This window comes from Bubalus bubalis, chromosome 13 (genome assembly GCF_019923935.1).
Source record: "Bubalus bubalis isolate 160015118507 breed Murrah chromosome 13, NDDB_SH_1, whole genome shotgun sequence".
Taxonomy (NCBI): domain Eukaryota; kingdom Metazoa; phylum Chordata; class Mammalia; order Artiodactyla; family Bovidae; genus Bubalus; species Bubalus bubalis.
The window spans coordinates 14936208-14954803 of record NC_059169.1 but is presented as its reverse complement, the minus strand read 5'-3'; the positions used below and the strand labels follow the sequence as shown (position 1 = coordinate 14954803).

Genomic DNA, 18596 nt, shown 5'->3' with positions numbered 1-18596 from the left:
TGGGAAATGTCTTGATTCAAGAAAATCAAACATCTGTCACTTCTGCAGCCACTCCTCCAGGCTGGTCACCTGCCCTCTGGAACATTAGACTTTGTAGTAGATTGACTTGTCTTTATGTCCTTAAAGCTTTCAGAACAGACAATCACTTGCTTTCCAGAAAGGAAACAGGTACAGTCATCCCTCAGAGCTATTGTGGGTTCAGTTTCAGAATTCCAGAATATAATGAACATCACAGTAAAGTGAGTCACATGAATTTTCTGGTTTCCCAGGGCACACAGAAGCTTTGTTTACATTCTAGTGTACCCAAGCATGTGTGCAATAGCATTATTGCACAATAAAGAAGAACAATGAAAAAAACAATGTACATAAATTAACTTAAAAATAAAGTATTGCTAAAAAATATTAACTATCATCAGAGACTTCAGTAAATCATAGTAGCAATATCAAAGATCATTGATGTTACAGATCACCAGAGCAACTTCAATGATAGTGAAAATGTTTGATATATTGTAAGAAATTACCAAAAGGTGACACAGAGACACAAAATGAGCAAATGCTGTTGGAAAAATGCCACCCATAGACGTGCTTAATGTAGGTTTTTGACAAACTCTCAATTTGTAAAAAAAAAAAAAAAAAAAAAAAAAGCAGTATCTGGGAAACCCAATAAAACAAGGTATGTCTATATTTCTAAAGCAAGCAATAAAAATAAGATTGCCTCAAAAATTAAAGTTTTGAGAAAGAACATTACTGGTGATGTTTTTGCTGAATTGAAAGCCAACTGGTAATCAGAAGCTCTAGAAAAATATACAAGCTTTATACCTGGGGTAAATGGAGCACAGAGGACAATCCCCAACTCTAACTGGTGGGTGCAGAGGTCCCCTGAGGTCTAATCCTGCCATTCCTACCAGAGGAGTCAGCAACCACAACCAGTTCAGAACAAAATATAAACAAGTAGCCGAGTTTACATTTCCTGGTGGGCCCTCCCTGTGACATCAATGATGAACGCAACCAGGGAGTCCTACATTGAAGGTCTCCCAACACAGGAGTGAGAAGGGAAGCTCCACAGAGAAGGGTAAGATCCTTTCCTAGAAACAAGGTCATTCATCACAAAGGTGACAGGCTCCAAAGAGAACCCTAGCATCTCCCTTCTCCCTCTGTCTTCCCTACTCACCCAGATGCTCAGTCTCTGTACCCAGAAACCAACATCAACTTCTTTCTCTGTCCTCAGACCCCATGTTCAATCCATCACGCAGTCCACTTGGCTTCACTTCCTTATCTACCCCAAGGCCCACCATCTCACCATTGCCACCACAGGCACCTTAGACTAATCCAAAAGTCTAGAGAGGGCACACTGTAAGATAGTGAATACTGAATTTGGAGAACTGAAAGACCATCAGTGTGAGTTTAGCTGTAAAGGAAGGAGGGTGAGCAGAGTGGGACAAAACTAGAAAGTTGGGGAGGGACTGGCCGGACATTGTTTCATAAAAGTTCTTTAAAGATTTGTTCATAGGCATTGATCAAGAGAGAAAAATTTGAGATTATAGAAATTTACCAGGAGATATTGGTAAGTAAAAGACACTTGCTCTTTGGAAGAAAAGCTATGACAAACCTAGACAGTGTATTAAAAAGCAGAGATGTTGCTTTGCTGACAAAGGTCTGTCTAGTCAAAGCTATGATTTTTCCAGAAGTCATGTATAGATGTGAGAGTTGGACCATAAAGAAGGCTGAGCACTGAAGAATTGATACTTTTGAACTGTGGTGCTGGAGAAGACTCTTGAGAGTTCCTGGACTGCAAGAAGACCAAACAAGTCAATCCTAAAGGAAATCCTAAAGGAACCCTGAATATTCATTGAACGGACTGATGCTGAAGCTGAAGTCCAATACTTTGGCCACCTGATATGAAGAGCTGACTCACTAGAAAAGACCATGATTCTGGGAAAGATTGAAAGCAGGAGGAGAAGGGGACAACAGAGGATGAGCTGGTTGGATGGCATCACTGACTCAGTGGATATGAGTTTGAGCAAGCTCTAGGAGATAGTGAAGGACATGGAAGCCTGGTGTGCTGCAGTCCATGGGGTCACAAAGAGGTAGACATGACTGAGCGACTAAACAACAAATCGGTAAATAAAGCATTAAACAAATGAACATATTTTGATAATAGCAACAAAGCTGCTTTGTTCAGAGGATACATATGTTCACATCTGCAGATCAGGTGCTGAGTGATAACACTTTAGGACTGACAAGGTGACAGTTCAGCTCAGTTCAGTCACTCAGTCGTGTCTGACTCTTTTCAACCCCACGGACTGCAGCATGCCAGGCCTCCCTGTTCATCACCAACTCCCAGAGCTTGCTCAAACTCATGCCCATTGAGTCAGTGATGCCATCCAATCATCTCATCCTCTGTCGTCCCCTTCTCCTCCTGCCTTCAACCTTTCCCAGCATCAGGGCCTTTTCAAATGAGTCAGGTCTTTGCATCAGCTGGCCACAGTATTGGAGTTTCAGCTTCAGCATCAGTCCTTCCAATGAATATTCAGGACTGATTTCCTTTAGGAGGGACTGGTTTGATCTCGTTGCAGTTGAAGGGACTCTCAAAAGTCTTCTCCAACACCACAATTTAAAAGCATTAATTCTTTGACACTCAGCTTTCTTTATGGTCCAACTTTCACATCCATACATGACTACTGGAAAAACCATAGCTTTTAACTAGACAGACCTTTGTCAGCAAAGTAACGTCTCTGCTTTTTAATATGCTGTCTAGTTTGGTCATAGTTTTTCTTTCAAGGAGCAAGTGTCTTTTAATTTCATGGCTGCGGTCACTATCGGCAGTGATTTTGGAGTCCAAGAAAATAAAGTCTGTCACTGTTTCCATTGTATCCCCATCTATTGCCACGAAGTGATGGGACTGATAGTTTTTTGAATGCTGGGTTTTAAGTCGGCTTTTGCAGTCTCCTTTTTCACATTCATGAAGAAGTTAGTTCTTCAATTCCTCTTCGCTTTCTGACACAAGGGTGGTGTCATCTGCTTATCTGAGGTTATTTAAATAGCTGATAAATGAAGAGAAGCTAAAGGAGAAAAGTAAAGATATACTCATCTAAATGCAGAGTCCCAAAGAAAAGCAAGGAGAGATAAGAAAGCCTTCCTCAGTGATCAATGCCAAGAAATAGAGGAAAACAATAGAATGGGAAAGACTAGAGACCAGATGACATGTCCAAATTCTGTCCTTCCTCAGTTTCCCTAACCAACCACACATTCCAAGGTGACAGTATTTCTAAGAATTAGATAATAAAAAGAATCTGCTACCATTAATGCCATTAATGCTATAATACCAAAACCCAAAAATAAATCTTTAGGGTACATTTAGGAGCAAAGAATTTAATTGAACAGACCCTTAATTGAGCTGGAGATCAAGCCATGTTTCTGCTGCTATGTCTAAAGCCTGACAAAGGGCTTGAAATAGGTAAATTTCACAGCATCATTTATTTATAATGGAAGAATGGTGCTTTAGGGGACAATCTTTGAAATGCAATGTTGAGAGGTGAGAACAAAGTGACAGGTAAAATCTAGCAATAAAAGGTTACTTTCCAATTAGCATCAAGAACACAAAATGAACGGCTAAGGATGCCTGACACAAAACATTTCTGGAAATTAAGAGTCACTGTTGGGCAGTCTTGAATGTAACCCCATGCCTCATAAAAGTCTGCAGGTAGAGCCCACTTCCTACTGTGATGTCTAGTCCAGGTGACCAGATGCACTGTTTGGAGCCTAGAGCATCCCTTTGGTTGGGGATGCCCCACTCCTGCCGTCTGTCTCCCCAGACCTCACTCCTGGGCACATCCAGCTCAGGGAGTGAGGCTACAGGCACTGCCTCAGTGCTGACAGCCTTGTATCTACTCAGTGTCCCCACTGATGTCCCATCTGACAATGCATGTGAGGTAGGGTGGGAAGTGATATTCCAGGAACTGCCCAAGTCAAAAGAGACAGTTCTATTATCATGAGACATAAAGAACTGTGGGTATTACTGACCACTCATTAGTGATTATTGCCTGCTTTGTATGGACCATCAAAATACCTCAAAGTATCTTGCATTCCTTGAGATTATTTGCTGCCAAAGTTTATCCTTTGAAAAATGCTTTTTTTTTTAATTTTTTTAATTTTATTTTATTTTTAAAGTTTACATAATTGTATTAGTTTTGCCAAATATCAAAATGAATCCACCACAGGTGGTAGCTCAGAGGTTAAAGCGTCTGCCTGCAATGTGGGAGACCTGGGTTCAATCTCTGGATGGGGAAGATCCCTTGGAGAAGGAAATGGCAACTCACTCCAGTATTCTTGCCTGGAGAATCCCATGGACGGAGGAGCCTGGTGGGCTACAGTCCAAAGAGTCGGACACAACTGAGCATTTGCTTTTCTTGTTTTATAAAGGCACATCCTAACATGTATTGAAACTGAGTAAGCAACAGAGGAAAAGGACAAAGAAAGAGAGAAAATGAAAAAGAGAGAGAAAAGGAATAGATGGAGGAAGGAAATAAAGCTAAGGAAGGAAATATTAAATTACTAAGGAAGAAAGAGCCAACCAAACCTGGAAGGAATATACTAGACAGATATCCAGAGACCAAAGCCTGGAGCTTGCCATGTGTGCAGAACAGAGCTATTGTGTAAGAAAATCGCTGGTTGTTTAATGAGTCTCTCATCCCTGATTTGCCTTTCTTTCCAAACTCTCATCTGGGATGCAGAAGCTGGGTCTCTGCAAGTCACTGCAGCAGTTCAGACTCTTTTGCCAGGTGGCCTTTGTTAGGTTGCCAGTAGGGGGCACTAGAGGGAGACTGAAGGTGGGAAACACCGCTAATGTTCTACTTGAAAGCATCACCTCAGCACTGGGACCTGACTCAGCTCCCAGCTATTAGCACCTGGAGAACCAGCCCCATCCTGCCCCCTCACAAATATGACCATCAACCAGGCAGTGACTTCTCCTTGGAGGTCTGAGTATCAATTCCTTAGGGCCTCTTTTCTGAGTTCTCAGGTCTGGAGATCTGTCCTAGGATATGGTAGCTGCTTTCTAAAATCGTTACCCCAGTGTTTCACTTTTCTAGCCCTCTAATCCCTATGTAATAAATACTGTTTTTCTCACTAGGCCTTTTCTTCTCATGGACTCCTGAGAAAATCTACAACTTTAGTCATAAACCTCCTGGCAGTCTAAACTAGAGGCTAATTTTTTTATAAGGGAATCAAAAAATGCTGAAACAACTATGACATAGTGAAAATGACTGAGTTCTACCCCACTAAAATATGGAGCTATAACTTGGGTTTGGAATATTTTAATGTTGGCCATCATAAAAAAAATGACAATTCAAATAAACTTTTAATATGAAAATATAAGATTATTGGATATATTACTTAATAGTGCATTCTAAAAGTATAGTTAAGTACTTGAGTAATTTTCAGGAATGAGAGAAGAAACTAAGAGAAAAATTAATGGAGGTTTCTATCAAATTTTACACAGAAGGATACATTGAAAATTGAACATAAATGGAAACAACTAAAATGGAGAGGGTCTTACCATTATCCATTCACAGTCAATAATGTTTCTCAACCTGTGTGCAATGGTCAGCACAGTGCACTGGGCAAATCTCTCACGAATTCTTTTTTGTATTAACTCATCAGTTCTAGAAACAAAGAAGTTGATTTAATTCAGTAAAGACAGGAAAAGCAGACTTAAGACTTAAAAACATCCTATGATATTTTTACAATGTTTTTTAAAATCAATACTTTAACATATAGTCTTGTTCCTAAAAAGCTAAGTATAAAAAGTCTACTTAGAAATTTACTATTTTTCATAAAATGATGGAAAATTAGTCTTCCCTCAAAATTGCTTGAAACTATCAGGAGCTGGATTTAGGAATTCAGCTTTCTTAGGGTGCCTCATAACAACATTAACACCGTATAACATGTCTTGGTTTTTATCTTTGTTTTCTGGAATTAATATTATCAACAGATATCCATGAGGCCAAGCGAGCACTTAGAAACATTTCTAAGATTCACTAAATGTTTTCCATTTACCACATTTACAAGTCAGTTCAAGATTTCCTGGGGCTCAGCTCCACACCTTGGATCCACGTATGATGTGGCTTTGTCAAGAATCAATATCTGATTCTTCCTGAGAAGAGCCCTGGCAAGGCACAGCAGTTGTTTCTGACCAGCACTCAAGTTCAATCCAGATTCTGCTAATTCAGTATTCATTTTAGCAGGAAGACCTTCGATGGATTCTTTGAGTTGTACCTGTGGATACAGAAAGAATGACATTTTTCTAAGCAAACTGCTACTGAAGTAGACATGCCTTTTAGACATTAGAGCTTTGACATCCTCAGGATTTCTTACATGTCTTACATGTACAGCCAGGTGATGGGGAGAGCTCCTTCCAATGAGTGTTCACTAACAAAGATTGTGGAGTCAACTCAGGACAGAAAGATCTCAGTGCCCCCCTTTCCCACCACAGGACATCCACCAGAACCCCCACCGCCCCCAGGGGTTAGTTAAGGAAGTTTCTCAACAAGTGAAGCTATTTCTCCCAATATGATTGAAACAGAAAAATTAAAAGGATCTTTATGGTTGAGTCAAGTTTCCTAAAGTACATTTTGCATAAGAATTGGTACACTAGAGAAAAGTTTTCAAAAATTTTACAGAAAATCTGGTTCTCTGAAGATATAAGCTTATTGGCCCTTTACTATTTCCTAAAGTTTAATATATGCAAGTCCAGCAATAGCAAACTGCCCCTTATACATTAGTAATCCTGGAGCCCATTCTGATGATGGTTCTTTCCCAAGTTTAATCCTACAAATAGTGGACCAGTCAAGTGCATTTTCTTCAGTGTCTTAAATGCATTGTTTGTGAATGAAAACACATGAAAAAGAAAACACAACATCTTATTTCCCCCGGTGTGTGGATACAGGTTAGTGTTATCCAGTTGCTGAGTCATGCCCAACACTTTGCAACCCCATGGACAGCAGCAAACCAGTGTTCCTAGTCATTCACTATTGCTTGGAGTTAGCTCAAACTCATGTCCATCAAGTTGGTGATGCCATCCAACCATCTTGTCCTCTTTCATACCCTTCTCCACCTGCCTTCCATCTTTCCCAGCATCAGGGTCTTTTCTAATGAGTCATCTCTTCACATCAGGTGGCCAGAGTACTAGAGCTTCAGCTTCATCATCAGTCCTTCCAAGGAAAATTTGGGTTGATTTCCTTTAGGATTGACTGATTTGATCTCCTTGCTGTCCAAAGGACTCTCAACAACCTTCTCCAGAACCAAGTTCTAAAGCATCAGTTCTTCAGCGCTCAGCCTTCTTTGTGGTCCAACTCTCACATTGGTACATGACTACCGGGAAAACCATAAGTTTGACTACATGGACTTTGTAGGCAAAGTCATGTCTCAGCTTTTTAATATTCTGTCTAGGTTTGTTATAGCTCCTCTTCCCAGGAGCAAGCATCTTTTAATTTCATGGCTGCAGTCACCATCTGCAATGATTTTGGAAATAAAGTCTGTCATTGTTTCCACTATTGCCCCATCTATTGCAATGAAGTGATGAGATAGGATGCTATGATCTCAGCTTCTTGAATGTTGAGTTTTAAGCCAGCTTTTTCACACCCCTCTTTCACTTTTATCAAGAGGTTCTTTAGTTCCTCTTCACTTTCTATGATTAGGGTGGTGCATAGACCTGGATTACTGTGATACTGAATGGTTTCCCTTGGAAATGAACTGAGATCATTCTGTCATTTTGGAGATGGCACCAATGTACGGCATTTTAGGTTCTTTTGTTGACTTTTTTTTTTTTTTTTTTTTGCAGCCAGACAAAAATAAATTCGAGACTTGAAGCCAGGCAGCCTGGGGATTGTCTTGCCTGGCTCTACCAACTGGGCAAGTTCCTGAACCTTCTATCTTAGCTTCCTAAACTCTAAGACTATAATACCATAATTATAAAGGTGTGTGCCTCCTAACATTGTTAAGAATATTAAATGAGTCAGTACATGCAGAATTTGTAACAGATCAATATATATCGCCCATTATTAATAATGCTATCGGCTAGCCCCTCCTCAAGTTCTGCTTCACTTTTCTACTTTGCATGTATCAGCACTGAGATTTCGTTACATATGCATTGGCCTGCTTTTCAACTTCTTCAGGAGAACTTAAGCTCCAGAAGGACAGACATTTTGTCTCTTGATGACTGTGACAGCCCCAGAACCTGCAGCATTGCCTGACAAGCTCAGTAGATATTTGTTGGCTGGATGAAGGTGGGCTTCCCTGGTGACTCAGTGGTAAAGAATCCACCTGCCAAACAGAAGACTTGGGTTCGATCCTGGGTGAGATTCCCTGGCTAAAAAAATCGCAAACCACTCCAGTATACTTGACTGAGAAATCCCATGGACAGAGGAGCATGGCAGGCTTCATGGGGTTGCAGAAGAGTCAGACGCAACAAACAGCAACAACATGAATGAAGGCATAAGTGACTCTAATTGTGTGACGTACCTGTTTCTGTAAATTAGAAAGTAATTAACCTCCAATTAAAATAAATAAATTTATATTAAAAAACAAAATATACCATAGAAACTAAATTCATATGGACAATTAATTTATATATAACACTGTTTTCTTATTAAGTATAATTGTAAAAAGGATATATTCTTATAACAATTAACTGGCTCCAAGATATCATATCACACTTTAAATAAAGGAAAGCAATGAAAAAGTTATAATTTAAGGAAAATAGAACAAATAACTACTATTCAAAACTATACATCTCAGTACAGAATACTTCAGATTGTGTTTGAGCTTGGGAAAATAATAGAATATAGCAAAACTGAAGAATAATACACTGGACTTATAAGGCGCCCTGTCTCCATCATCACTGTGTGCACTCTGTGTAGTAGGTGCTGATGCCCCTCACAGGAGGGGAACACAGAGGTCAGGTGGTTTCCACATTTTGTGGAACTTTCTTACTTTTCAAGAAGAAAATCTGGTGTGGGTCAGAAGGAAACACTGAAATGCAATCAACAGATGGGGAAGAGCTGTTACCAGAGCAGGGCCAGCAGTAAAGGAAGTTCACCTAACACAAGGCCCCGGGAAATGGACATGTGACCTGTCTCCACCTCAAGAACTGAACCACGTGGTTCCTGATGCACAGGCTGCTGATGCCCAGGTTTCTGTATCTTTGTTTCCTGTGTGATGAGACACGCTTGTGTCCTAACAGAGACACTATCAATGTCAGACATTTAACTGTACAATTTCTTCCCAGTTCTGACAGGACATTTTTATCATTGTTTAGTTGCTAAGTCGTGGACCTTATGGACTGTAGCCTGCCAGGTTGCTCTGTCCATGGGATTTCCCATGCAAGAATATTGGAGTGGGTTACCATTTCCTCCAGGGAATCTTCCCAACTCAGGGATCAATCCCACTTCTCCTCCATTGCACGCAGACTCTTCATCACTCAGCAACTGTGGAAGCCCCCATACTATACTCTTAATTCCAAATCCCAGTATCTAAGGTGTTTCATTTTTGCTTTTTAATGGAAGCAACACATCAATGATTCACTTCCAGAGATTTATCTACTATGACCTTTTAACCTCTGAATGATAAAGTGCTTCATCTTCAGGCACTATTCATGTTATATTTTTGGAGCTGCCTTTGCTTTTTAGCACCCCAATAGCACTAATTTCTGATGAACTTTTATCAGTTTACAGTAAGTTGGAAAGTTTTCAGTACATGAAAAATGTACTTTAGGCATATTTAGAAAAATAACCAAAATGAGACAGGCAGCATCCATAGGACTGTCTTCCTCCTGAGTGTCCATCTCTGCCAAGGAAGAAGAAAGAAACAGAACTAGAGGACCTTAAATTTTTTTATGCCATCTTTTCCTTTTAATTGAAATTCATAAAGAGGAAAACAGTGGTTTCCTCCTGCTAATTCTCAGTTTAACTCTGAGTTTGGGTTCACATATCCAGTTAGGCATCATTTACAAATTAATAACTAGGGTTTTTGGTTCACTTAAAAACTGACTTCATTGAGTTAGTGATACCTCTTGATGAGGGTGAAGGAGGAGAGTGAAAAAGCTGGCTTAAAACTCAACATTAAGAAAACTAAGATCATGGCATCTAGTCCCACCATTTAATGGCAAATAGAAGGGGAAAAGATAGAAGCAGTGACAGATTTCCTCTTCTTGGGCTCTAAAATCCGTGCAGATGGTGACTGTAGCCTTGAAGTTAGAAGATGATTGCCTCTTGGCAGGAAAGCTATGACAAAACTAGACAGTGTGTTAAAAAGCAAAGATATCACTTTGCTGACAAAGGTCCATATAATCAAACCTATGGTCTTTCCAGTAGTCATGTACAGATGTGAAAGCTGGACAATAAGAGAGCACTAAAGAATTGATGCTTTTGAACTGTGGTACTTGGAGAACACTATTGAGAGTCCCTTGGAAACAAGGGATCAAACTGGTCAATCTTAAAGGAAATCAACCCTCAATATTCTCTGGAAGGACTGATGTTGAAGCTGAAGCTCCAATATTTTGGCCACCTGATATAAAGTTATTGGAAAAGACCCTGATACTGTGAAAGATTGAAGGCAGAAGAAGAGGGAGATGGAGGATGAGATGGCTGGATGACATCATCGATCCAATGGACATGAACTTGGGCAAACTCCAGGAGATGGTGAGGGACAGGGAAGCCTGGCGTGCTTTAGTCCATGGGGTCACAAAGAGTCAGAGGTGACTTAGCAACTGAACAACAATAACTTAGAGTGATAAATCATCCCTTTATCCAGATTCTTTAGGAATTATTTCTTTATCACATTTGTATGTTTTTCAATGAACGATTTCATAAGTTTTCTTTTAAAGCAGTCATAAGGAATCAATTCCTAGAGAAACACAATGATGGGATGATTTCTCTAAGTAATATCACCAAAGTTAACAGGGCTAATTCCAAAAGCAATAATGGAAACAATATACTTCACTTTGTGAAATAAACTCATATTTCTTTCTTTTTATAGAAAGTTCCAAATGTAGTTTAAATAGAAGTAGATCTTAGTATTATCTACCACTTCAGTATTTTTATAATTTAGATTAACATTGCTTCTCTGTCCATGGAAAAATATATTCTAAAATTCTAGAGTAATGCTATCTGAGAATCTGTGAAAAAAGATCTAAATCTGGGAAACAAATTGAAAAATAATTTACCAGTACTTCCAGTTATTTTTTAAAGATGAAATTTGTCCTATGAATTCAAGAGTAGTGGATCATCCTATCATTCTTTATATTTAATGGTTAAATGCTCTACACACCTCTTCTCTTGCAGAATTTGATTGTAAAAGACTCACAGACTTAAATGAAATCAGAGGTGCACTGCTTTTCAGGCAGGAGAAGGTGAAGCAATCAACCCAATTTAAGAAAACAAAATCCACATGTTGCTGAAAAGCAGGGTGGGTGTTTAAAGACTCAGTGGCAATATCCTTCAGAAACCAGAATTACTGACTGGAAACGGTCATACCTCCAAATCTGCCTGCTCACAGTCAAGGCTCATCTCTATATTACAGATTTCAGAGCTTCCATGGAAGGGTGACACTAAATGACAAACACACCAGTTCAAACCAACATGAACAATCAATCTCTCAGATTTGTGTAACAACAAACAAACAAACAGAAAAGATTTTTAAAAATATGCCACACTTCTCTGAAATGAAAAGATCAATCAAACATTTAGTAGTTATTTACGTAGAGTGTTTTCCCTGTGTTTTCCTCTAAGAGTCTTATAGTATCTGGTCTAACATTTAGGTTTTCAATCCACTTTGAGTTTATTTTTGTATACAGTATTAGGGAGTGTTCTAATTTTCTTCTTTTACACATAGCTGTCCAGTTTTCCCAGCACCACTTACTGAAGAGACCACCTCTTCTCCATCATATATTCTTACCTTGTTTGTCACAGATTAGCTGACCACAGGTGTGTGAGTTCATCTCTGGACTCTCTAGCCTGTTCCATTGATCTATATTTCTGTTTTTGTGCCAGTGCCACACCATCGTGATTACTCTAGATCTGTATTGAACTAGCCAAAAAGTTCGTTTAAGTTTTTCCATAAAATCTTATGTAACAAATTTTTGGCCAACTCAGTGATATATTCTGAAGTCAGGGAACATAATTTCTCCAGCTTCATTTTTCTTTCTTAAAACTGCTTTGGCAACTTGGGGTCTTTTGTGTTTCCATTAAAACTGTAAATTTTTTGGCTCTAATTCTATGAAAAATGCCATTGATAATTTGACAGGGATTGTATTTAATCTGAAGATTCTTTGGGTAGTATAGTCATTTTCACAATATTGTTTCTTCCAATCCAAGAACACGGTATATCCCTCCATCTGTTTTGCATCATCTTTGATATCTTTTGTCAGTACCTTATAGTTTTATGAGTACAGGTCTTTTGCCTCCTTAGGTAGGTTTAGTCCTAGGTATTTTATTGTTTTTGTTGCAATGGTAAAGAGACTGCTTTCTCCATTTCCCTTTCTAATCTTTCATCATTAATGCATAGGAATACTCATTCTTACTTTTTAAAAGCAAAAGACTGAGCTAGGTCCTAGGAGAAATTAGAAGTCTGTCTATGGCTTAGAAGTCTAGGGTTTCTTCCAACAGTAGAATTGATTTATAAAACTAGTGCAAATACACAAAATGATTTGTATTAAAATACAAACTGACAGCAACTTAATAGTCAAAATTTTTTTTCATGCAAGGGTGAGGAAATTCAAAGAAGTGGAGCAAGCAAAAACATGACACAAATAACAGAAAATTCTCTAGAAATGAACCTCCCATGTAAAAGCCGAGCAGATGTTCCAGGGTTCTGTTATCTGCATTCATGCTACAGCATTAAAATGACATAATTGCCAATAAATAATCATCATTAATTCTGACTATATAATTGGCCTTTATAAACACTTTCCTATGAAACTTCTACATTTTATTAGTATGTTCTTGTTTATATCTTTTAGTTAATAAGGAAAAACTACTATTGTCTCCACTTAGGAGATGTTTCCTAAGACCAGAGGAATAAAATTAATATTGGAGTGTAATGGAGTAATTAATTCACTAGGTCACTAGTAGAATTTGATCCCTCATGCAAAGAGTTGACTCATTGGAAAAGACTCTGAGGCTGGGAGGGATTGGGGGCAAGAGGAGAAGGGGACGACAGAGGATGAGATGGCTGGATGGCATCACTGACTCGATGGACGTGAGTCTCAGTGAACTCCTGGAGTTGGTGATGGACAGGGAGGCCTGGCGTGCCGCGATTCATGGGGTCGCAAAGAGTCGGACACGACTGAGCGACTGATCTGATCTGATATAAGTACTCTGCTAAGGACAAGATGATGTGTCTATTTGTTCAGGGTTCTAGGAAAATAACTAAAATGAAAACATGTCACATTATATTGTTGATTTTCATCATCATCAATACACACATTTTAAGTGCACCCATGTCATCAGTGTTTTCCTATTACCAAGTCACTGAAACTGACACGCTCCCCTTAATTATCTGCAAAGCTCTAAATGTAAACACACATATATAGATGCTAACAAGTTAATTACAGTTACTATTAATAAATTACCTCTTCTAAGGCATTCCACAGTTCGTTATCCGTATGCTCATTAAAGGGATCCAGATTTTCCCTCATTGTTCCAGTGAATAAAACAGGTTCCTAAATACCCCAAAATAGTGAATGTCATTACCTTAACCTGTTTTCATGTTATTCCAATGTGTACAGAATGTCAAAATTAAAATGCAGAAACATCTAAATTCATTAATTATTAATAACATAGTTGCAAATGTATGATTACAAAAAAGCATCTCTAAAATAAGTTTCCATTGTACAAAGTGTGCTACAAGATATCTTTTGGACTACTGAACACTAACAGAAGAAAGTGTTGAAGAAGTTTTTTCATCTTAAGGAAAAAACTGAAGACAAAGGAAGATTTGATTTTTTTTAATACCACCCTGCTAATAAATATCTGCTTAAACACTCACACAAACATGAGAAACTTAACATCAAGATCTACATAAATTAACTGTCAATGCTGGTGTGACTGGGAAATACCAACAGCATGATTAGTAGAGGTTTGTGCCTCAAAGCAAACCACTAAATATTTACACATTAGCACTGAAGAATAAACTAGGCTATTTTCTCCATTGGTCAGACTGTCTTCTAGGGTCTGGAATCTCTCCACATGTGTGAAATGAACATCCCCACATGTGCAAGGGGAACGTAAGCTCCTGGGGTCTGCAGCACCTCTGTCCATGGAGAGATCACCTCTGATTTTGGCATCAGCTGGTCCCCACGTTCTCTCACCTGTGTGTCAGGATAACCTGCCTCACAGAACCTCGTTACTAACTGCAAGGCCAGGAGGACCTGAAACCCACCGTGACCTGTGTCATGATACTTTAATTTAAATAGTTCTTCCTATCCATCTGCTTCAGGAGGAGCCATAAGTAAATTACTCTGGAAATATATGTGTCCTCTTGGCTTCAAGAGAGAATCCTGTACATAAGCTCATGTAGGCCATTTACATTTTCTTCTGGAAGGCTCTAGTAAGCCAGGTCATAAGAATATGGATAGCAGTGAAGAGCCCAATAAGCTCCTTTAAGTGAAGGGGGCAGAACAAGGGAATGCACTCGTGTGGGAACAAGAGGAGAACTGACTCTTCCACAAGTGCCCAGAACTGCTCTGAATCACACGTTCAAATCAGCCTTGGGGCTGGACTTTCCTCCTCACTTCACAAAAGCCTGAGAGGAAAGATGAAGATAGACAGACATTTCTTTCCCCTAATCATAAGGAAGAATGATACTCAGGAAGCCTTCCAAACCTTCTTTCAATATGGTCTAAGTTTTAAGTCTGGTGAGAGAGGAAAGAATACAGAAAACTCAGGATGTGCCACCAAAATAGAGACATATCTGAGCAAATCCACAATTAAAAAGACATTATAAAGGGAGATTTATTCGCACAAAGTTGATTAAGTAGCCAATATGCCTCCAAAGCACTGAAAATCACTAGTCATACAATATTTCAGAATGAATACTGAACTGAACTAAAAAAACTCGAAACACAAATTTAAGGTCTCCCTTAAAACTTGAATTTAGGATCAAAGACTAAACAACCATCTAAACAATGGTAAGCATTCCTTGTCAGGGGACTAACCATCATTCTACTTCAGATTTTTATAAAAACTTGTTACTTATTGTAATTATCAACCTTAAGATTCCCACATGCAGGTATCTTCTGCATGTCTCCATGAAGTTTACACAAGCGACATAGCCAGGCGAGGGGAGGCTGGTCCCCAATATTCTTCTTTCTTCCCTCCATTTTCTAGGTTCTTTCAAGTAAGCAGGCTACTCCCTGCATATAATCTCAACCGGTGGTCTTTCTGGGGGACATATTTAACTACTTCAGATCCTAAGCATAAAGAACACACATACTTCAGCTACCTGTTGTGTTTAAGAAAATTATTTAATAAGAACTTTCATTTTTGCTTATTCCTGAGATTTTGAACAGAAGTTGAGGAGTACCTTCTTAATAACACAGTATTCATCTTTGAAAGTTCCCCCCATGACTGATGGTCTATGTCCCCACTCCCCTGTCTCTGCTCCTACCCAGGTATTTGTTATCATCACATCTCCCCCAGTTCTGCCCTGTTCATGCAGAGTCAGCAGTGATGGGGATGAGCCTGGGAGGAAGAGAGACCACCATGGAAGCTCTCTGCTGCTTCCAGGATCACAGGGACCAGGGATCCAAGGAAGATGGTGTGGGCCTGACTCAGCTAAGAGAGGCAACTCAAAGAAACAGCACTGGGCTCCCCCTCCACAGAGTCTGCTCTCAGCTTCCTAAATTCCCTAAATTGGGGTGTTGAGACACAAGCATCAATGCTTTCTACTCATTTGGGGGGGAGAGGAAAGTAAGTTTTTGCACTTAGACAAGTAAATTCCAGTAACCAAACTAACAGACTTTCTCCACCTCTGCAGCTAGCAAGACACGGTAAAGACAAAGGGCTCTTGGTTGGGGAGGGATAAGATTTTGAGTATCTTCTCCTGACACATATCAGTCCATGACATACAAATGCATAAACCCATTTCCAAACGGATATTTCCAAATGAGGGACAGAGCAATAGAAGTAGTATCTTCTGGCTTTGTTCTATGCCTATTCACTCTTGCTATGGTTTGGGGAGTCCTTTCAAGTGGGATGGTAGGAAAAATGGGGGGAAAAGCTTTATATCCAAGGATATGAAAGGACTTTACAGACATGCCCTTTATTTCTACTAACTAATCTCACATGGCCATTTCAGAGATGAGTACCATCAAAGCATAAAACTTGGGAATTTAAGCTCATTTATTTTCTACTGTAACCATAAGTCATAAATCTAATAGCCAGAGGAAATCTTTAAATATGGGGACTATCCAGTTTTTCTGAAAGGGATACCTTTGGAAAAATATTTTTCAATTGTGATAAAATACACATAAATTTCAGAGAAGGCAATGGCACCCCACTCCAGTACTCTTGCCTGGAAAATCCCATGGACAGAGGAGCCTGGTAGGCTGCAGTTCATGAGGTCGCTAAGAGTGGGACACGACTGAGCGGCTTCACTTTCACTTTCATGCATTGGAGAAGGAAATGGCAACCCACTCCAGTGTTCTTGCCTGGAGAATCCCAGAGACGGGGGAGCCTGGTAGGAGGCCATCTATGGGGTCGCACAGAGTTGGACACGACTGAAGCGACTTAGCAGCAGCAGCAGCAGAACACATAAATTTGCTAGATTAGCCACTTCAAGTGCACATTTCAGTGCTGTTAAATACATTCACATTGTTGTACAGCCATCACCACCACCCAGCTGTAGATCTCCTTTCATCTTGAAGAACTGAAACTCTGTACCCATTAAACAACTCCCCTCTCCTGGCCACTCCTGGTACCCACCATTCTATATCCTGTATCCATGAATTTACTACTCTAGGTAACTCCTATTAGTAGAATCATACAGTATTTGTCCTTTGTAAATTACTTATTTCACTTCATTTTTTCAAGGTTCATCTGTGCTATAGCATGTGTTGGAATTTTCTTCTTTATTAAGGCTGAGTAATATTCTACTGTATGTATGCACACCACATTTTGTTTGTTGATTCATCTGTCAATGGGCCCTTGGGCGCCTCCACCTTTTTGCTGTTGAGAATTATGCTGCTATAGCATGCATGTCCCAGTATCTCTTCAAGACCTTTCTTCCAATTCTTTTGGGTTTATATTCTAATGTAGAATTGCTAGGTCATATGATACTTCCATCATCAACTTTTCTGAGCAACCAACAAGTTGATTTCCATAGTGGTTGCCCTATTTTACATTCCTATCAGCAATGAACACGGGTTCTAATTTCTCTACATCCTTGCCAACACTAGCAATTTTATTTTTTTCTCTCTCTTTTCTTTGATAGCAGACATCTTAAGGGGTGTGAGGTGGCATTTCACTAGAGTCCGAAAAGACTATCTTTTTTTTTTAATTTTATTTTATTTTTAAACTTTACATAATTTTATTAGTTTTGCCAAATATCAAAATGAATCCGCCACAGGTGTAATGTGTGCTGAAATACCTGTTACCAGGAAGCATGTACAACATGGCGCCCAAAGGAAGGTGAATGTGGACTTGGGGACAGCTGTTGCTACCTGCCCGTGACCTTGAAAATACCTGGGATTACTCTAAGTCATTTTTAAATCAAGATAGTCTTTTCATGGTTCAGGATGGGGAACACATGAAAAGACTATCTTGATTTAAAAATTACTTAGAGTAATCCCAGGTATTTTCAAGGTCACGGGCAGGTAGCAACAGCTGTCCCCAAGTCCACATTCACCTTCCTTTGGGTGCCATGTTGTACATGCTTCCTGATAACAGGTATTTCAGGACACATTACACCCACATTCCAGGAAGCACATTTGCCTGGCTCATTCTGTCTCATCTCCTCTCTGTTTCTCATCTCAAGAGGGTATTTTTCTGAGCTTCCTTTGATAGGCAGATGATTGCTAAGTATATAAATAAAAACTCATTTTTTTTTAAATCAGCAAGTCTGTCAAAGCAGAGGGCAGGATGATAGATGAGGACACAGGATCAAGGTTGCGCTTGGCTATATACCTGGAGGATAGTAATCTCTCAGTAATATCACAGAATTATGTTGAGTGAATGAACCACAGGAATGACAGGAGTGTCTACCATGCATATAATCCAGTCTCCAAACTCTCCCTGAAAGTTACACTACTTTACAAAAAGGAGGAAATAGAACAGAATCAGAGCCCAGGAAGAGATGGCCAACTCAACACTCCACCATCACAGCAGGCGCCTATGGGTCTACATGAAACACGTCACACTCATTGACCTATTTTATCCTCACAACAGATTGAGGGGGTGATACTGTTATCTGCCTTGTAAGACAGAGAAAACCAAGGTACATAGAGACAGAATTCTGAGTCCCCTGCTCTTCCTCACTATTCTGTATTGCCTCCCTGGTGAAAATTATTAATTAATGGCTAAATTGTCAAAGTCTCCCCAAAG

General features: G+C 39.4%; 2 protein-coding genes across 3 annotated transcripts in view; both read right to left on the bottom strand.

The window, feature by feature from the left end:
* The window catches only part of LOC123328868 (ATP-binding cassette sub-family C member 4), a gene marked incomplete in the record, with an annotated part of 1148417 nt that overhangs the window by 940259 nt on the left and 189562 nt on the right, over positions 1-18596 (bottom strand).
* Positions 1-18596, bottom strand: part of LOC123328866 (ATP-binding cassette sub-family C member 4) — a 30321-nt gene that overhangs the window by 11081 nt on the left and 644 nt on the right. Inside the window, exons 1-3 of one of the 2 annotated variants that reach the window (XM_045162443.1) lie at positions 11532-11601; positions 6104-6276; positions 5558-5663 (exon numbers count right to left, since the gene is read on the bottom strand). In XM_045162443.1, the coding sequence (XP_045018378.1) occupies positions 5558-5663; positions 6104-6276; positions 11532-11564 (312 nt within the window). In that variant the 5' untranslated portion in view covers positions 11565-11601. Of the gene's footprint in view, positions 1-5557; positions 5664-6103; positions 6277-11531; positions 11602-18596 lie in introns of those variants that run through there. The other variant, XR_006639860.1, reaches the window with a different exon arrangement.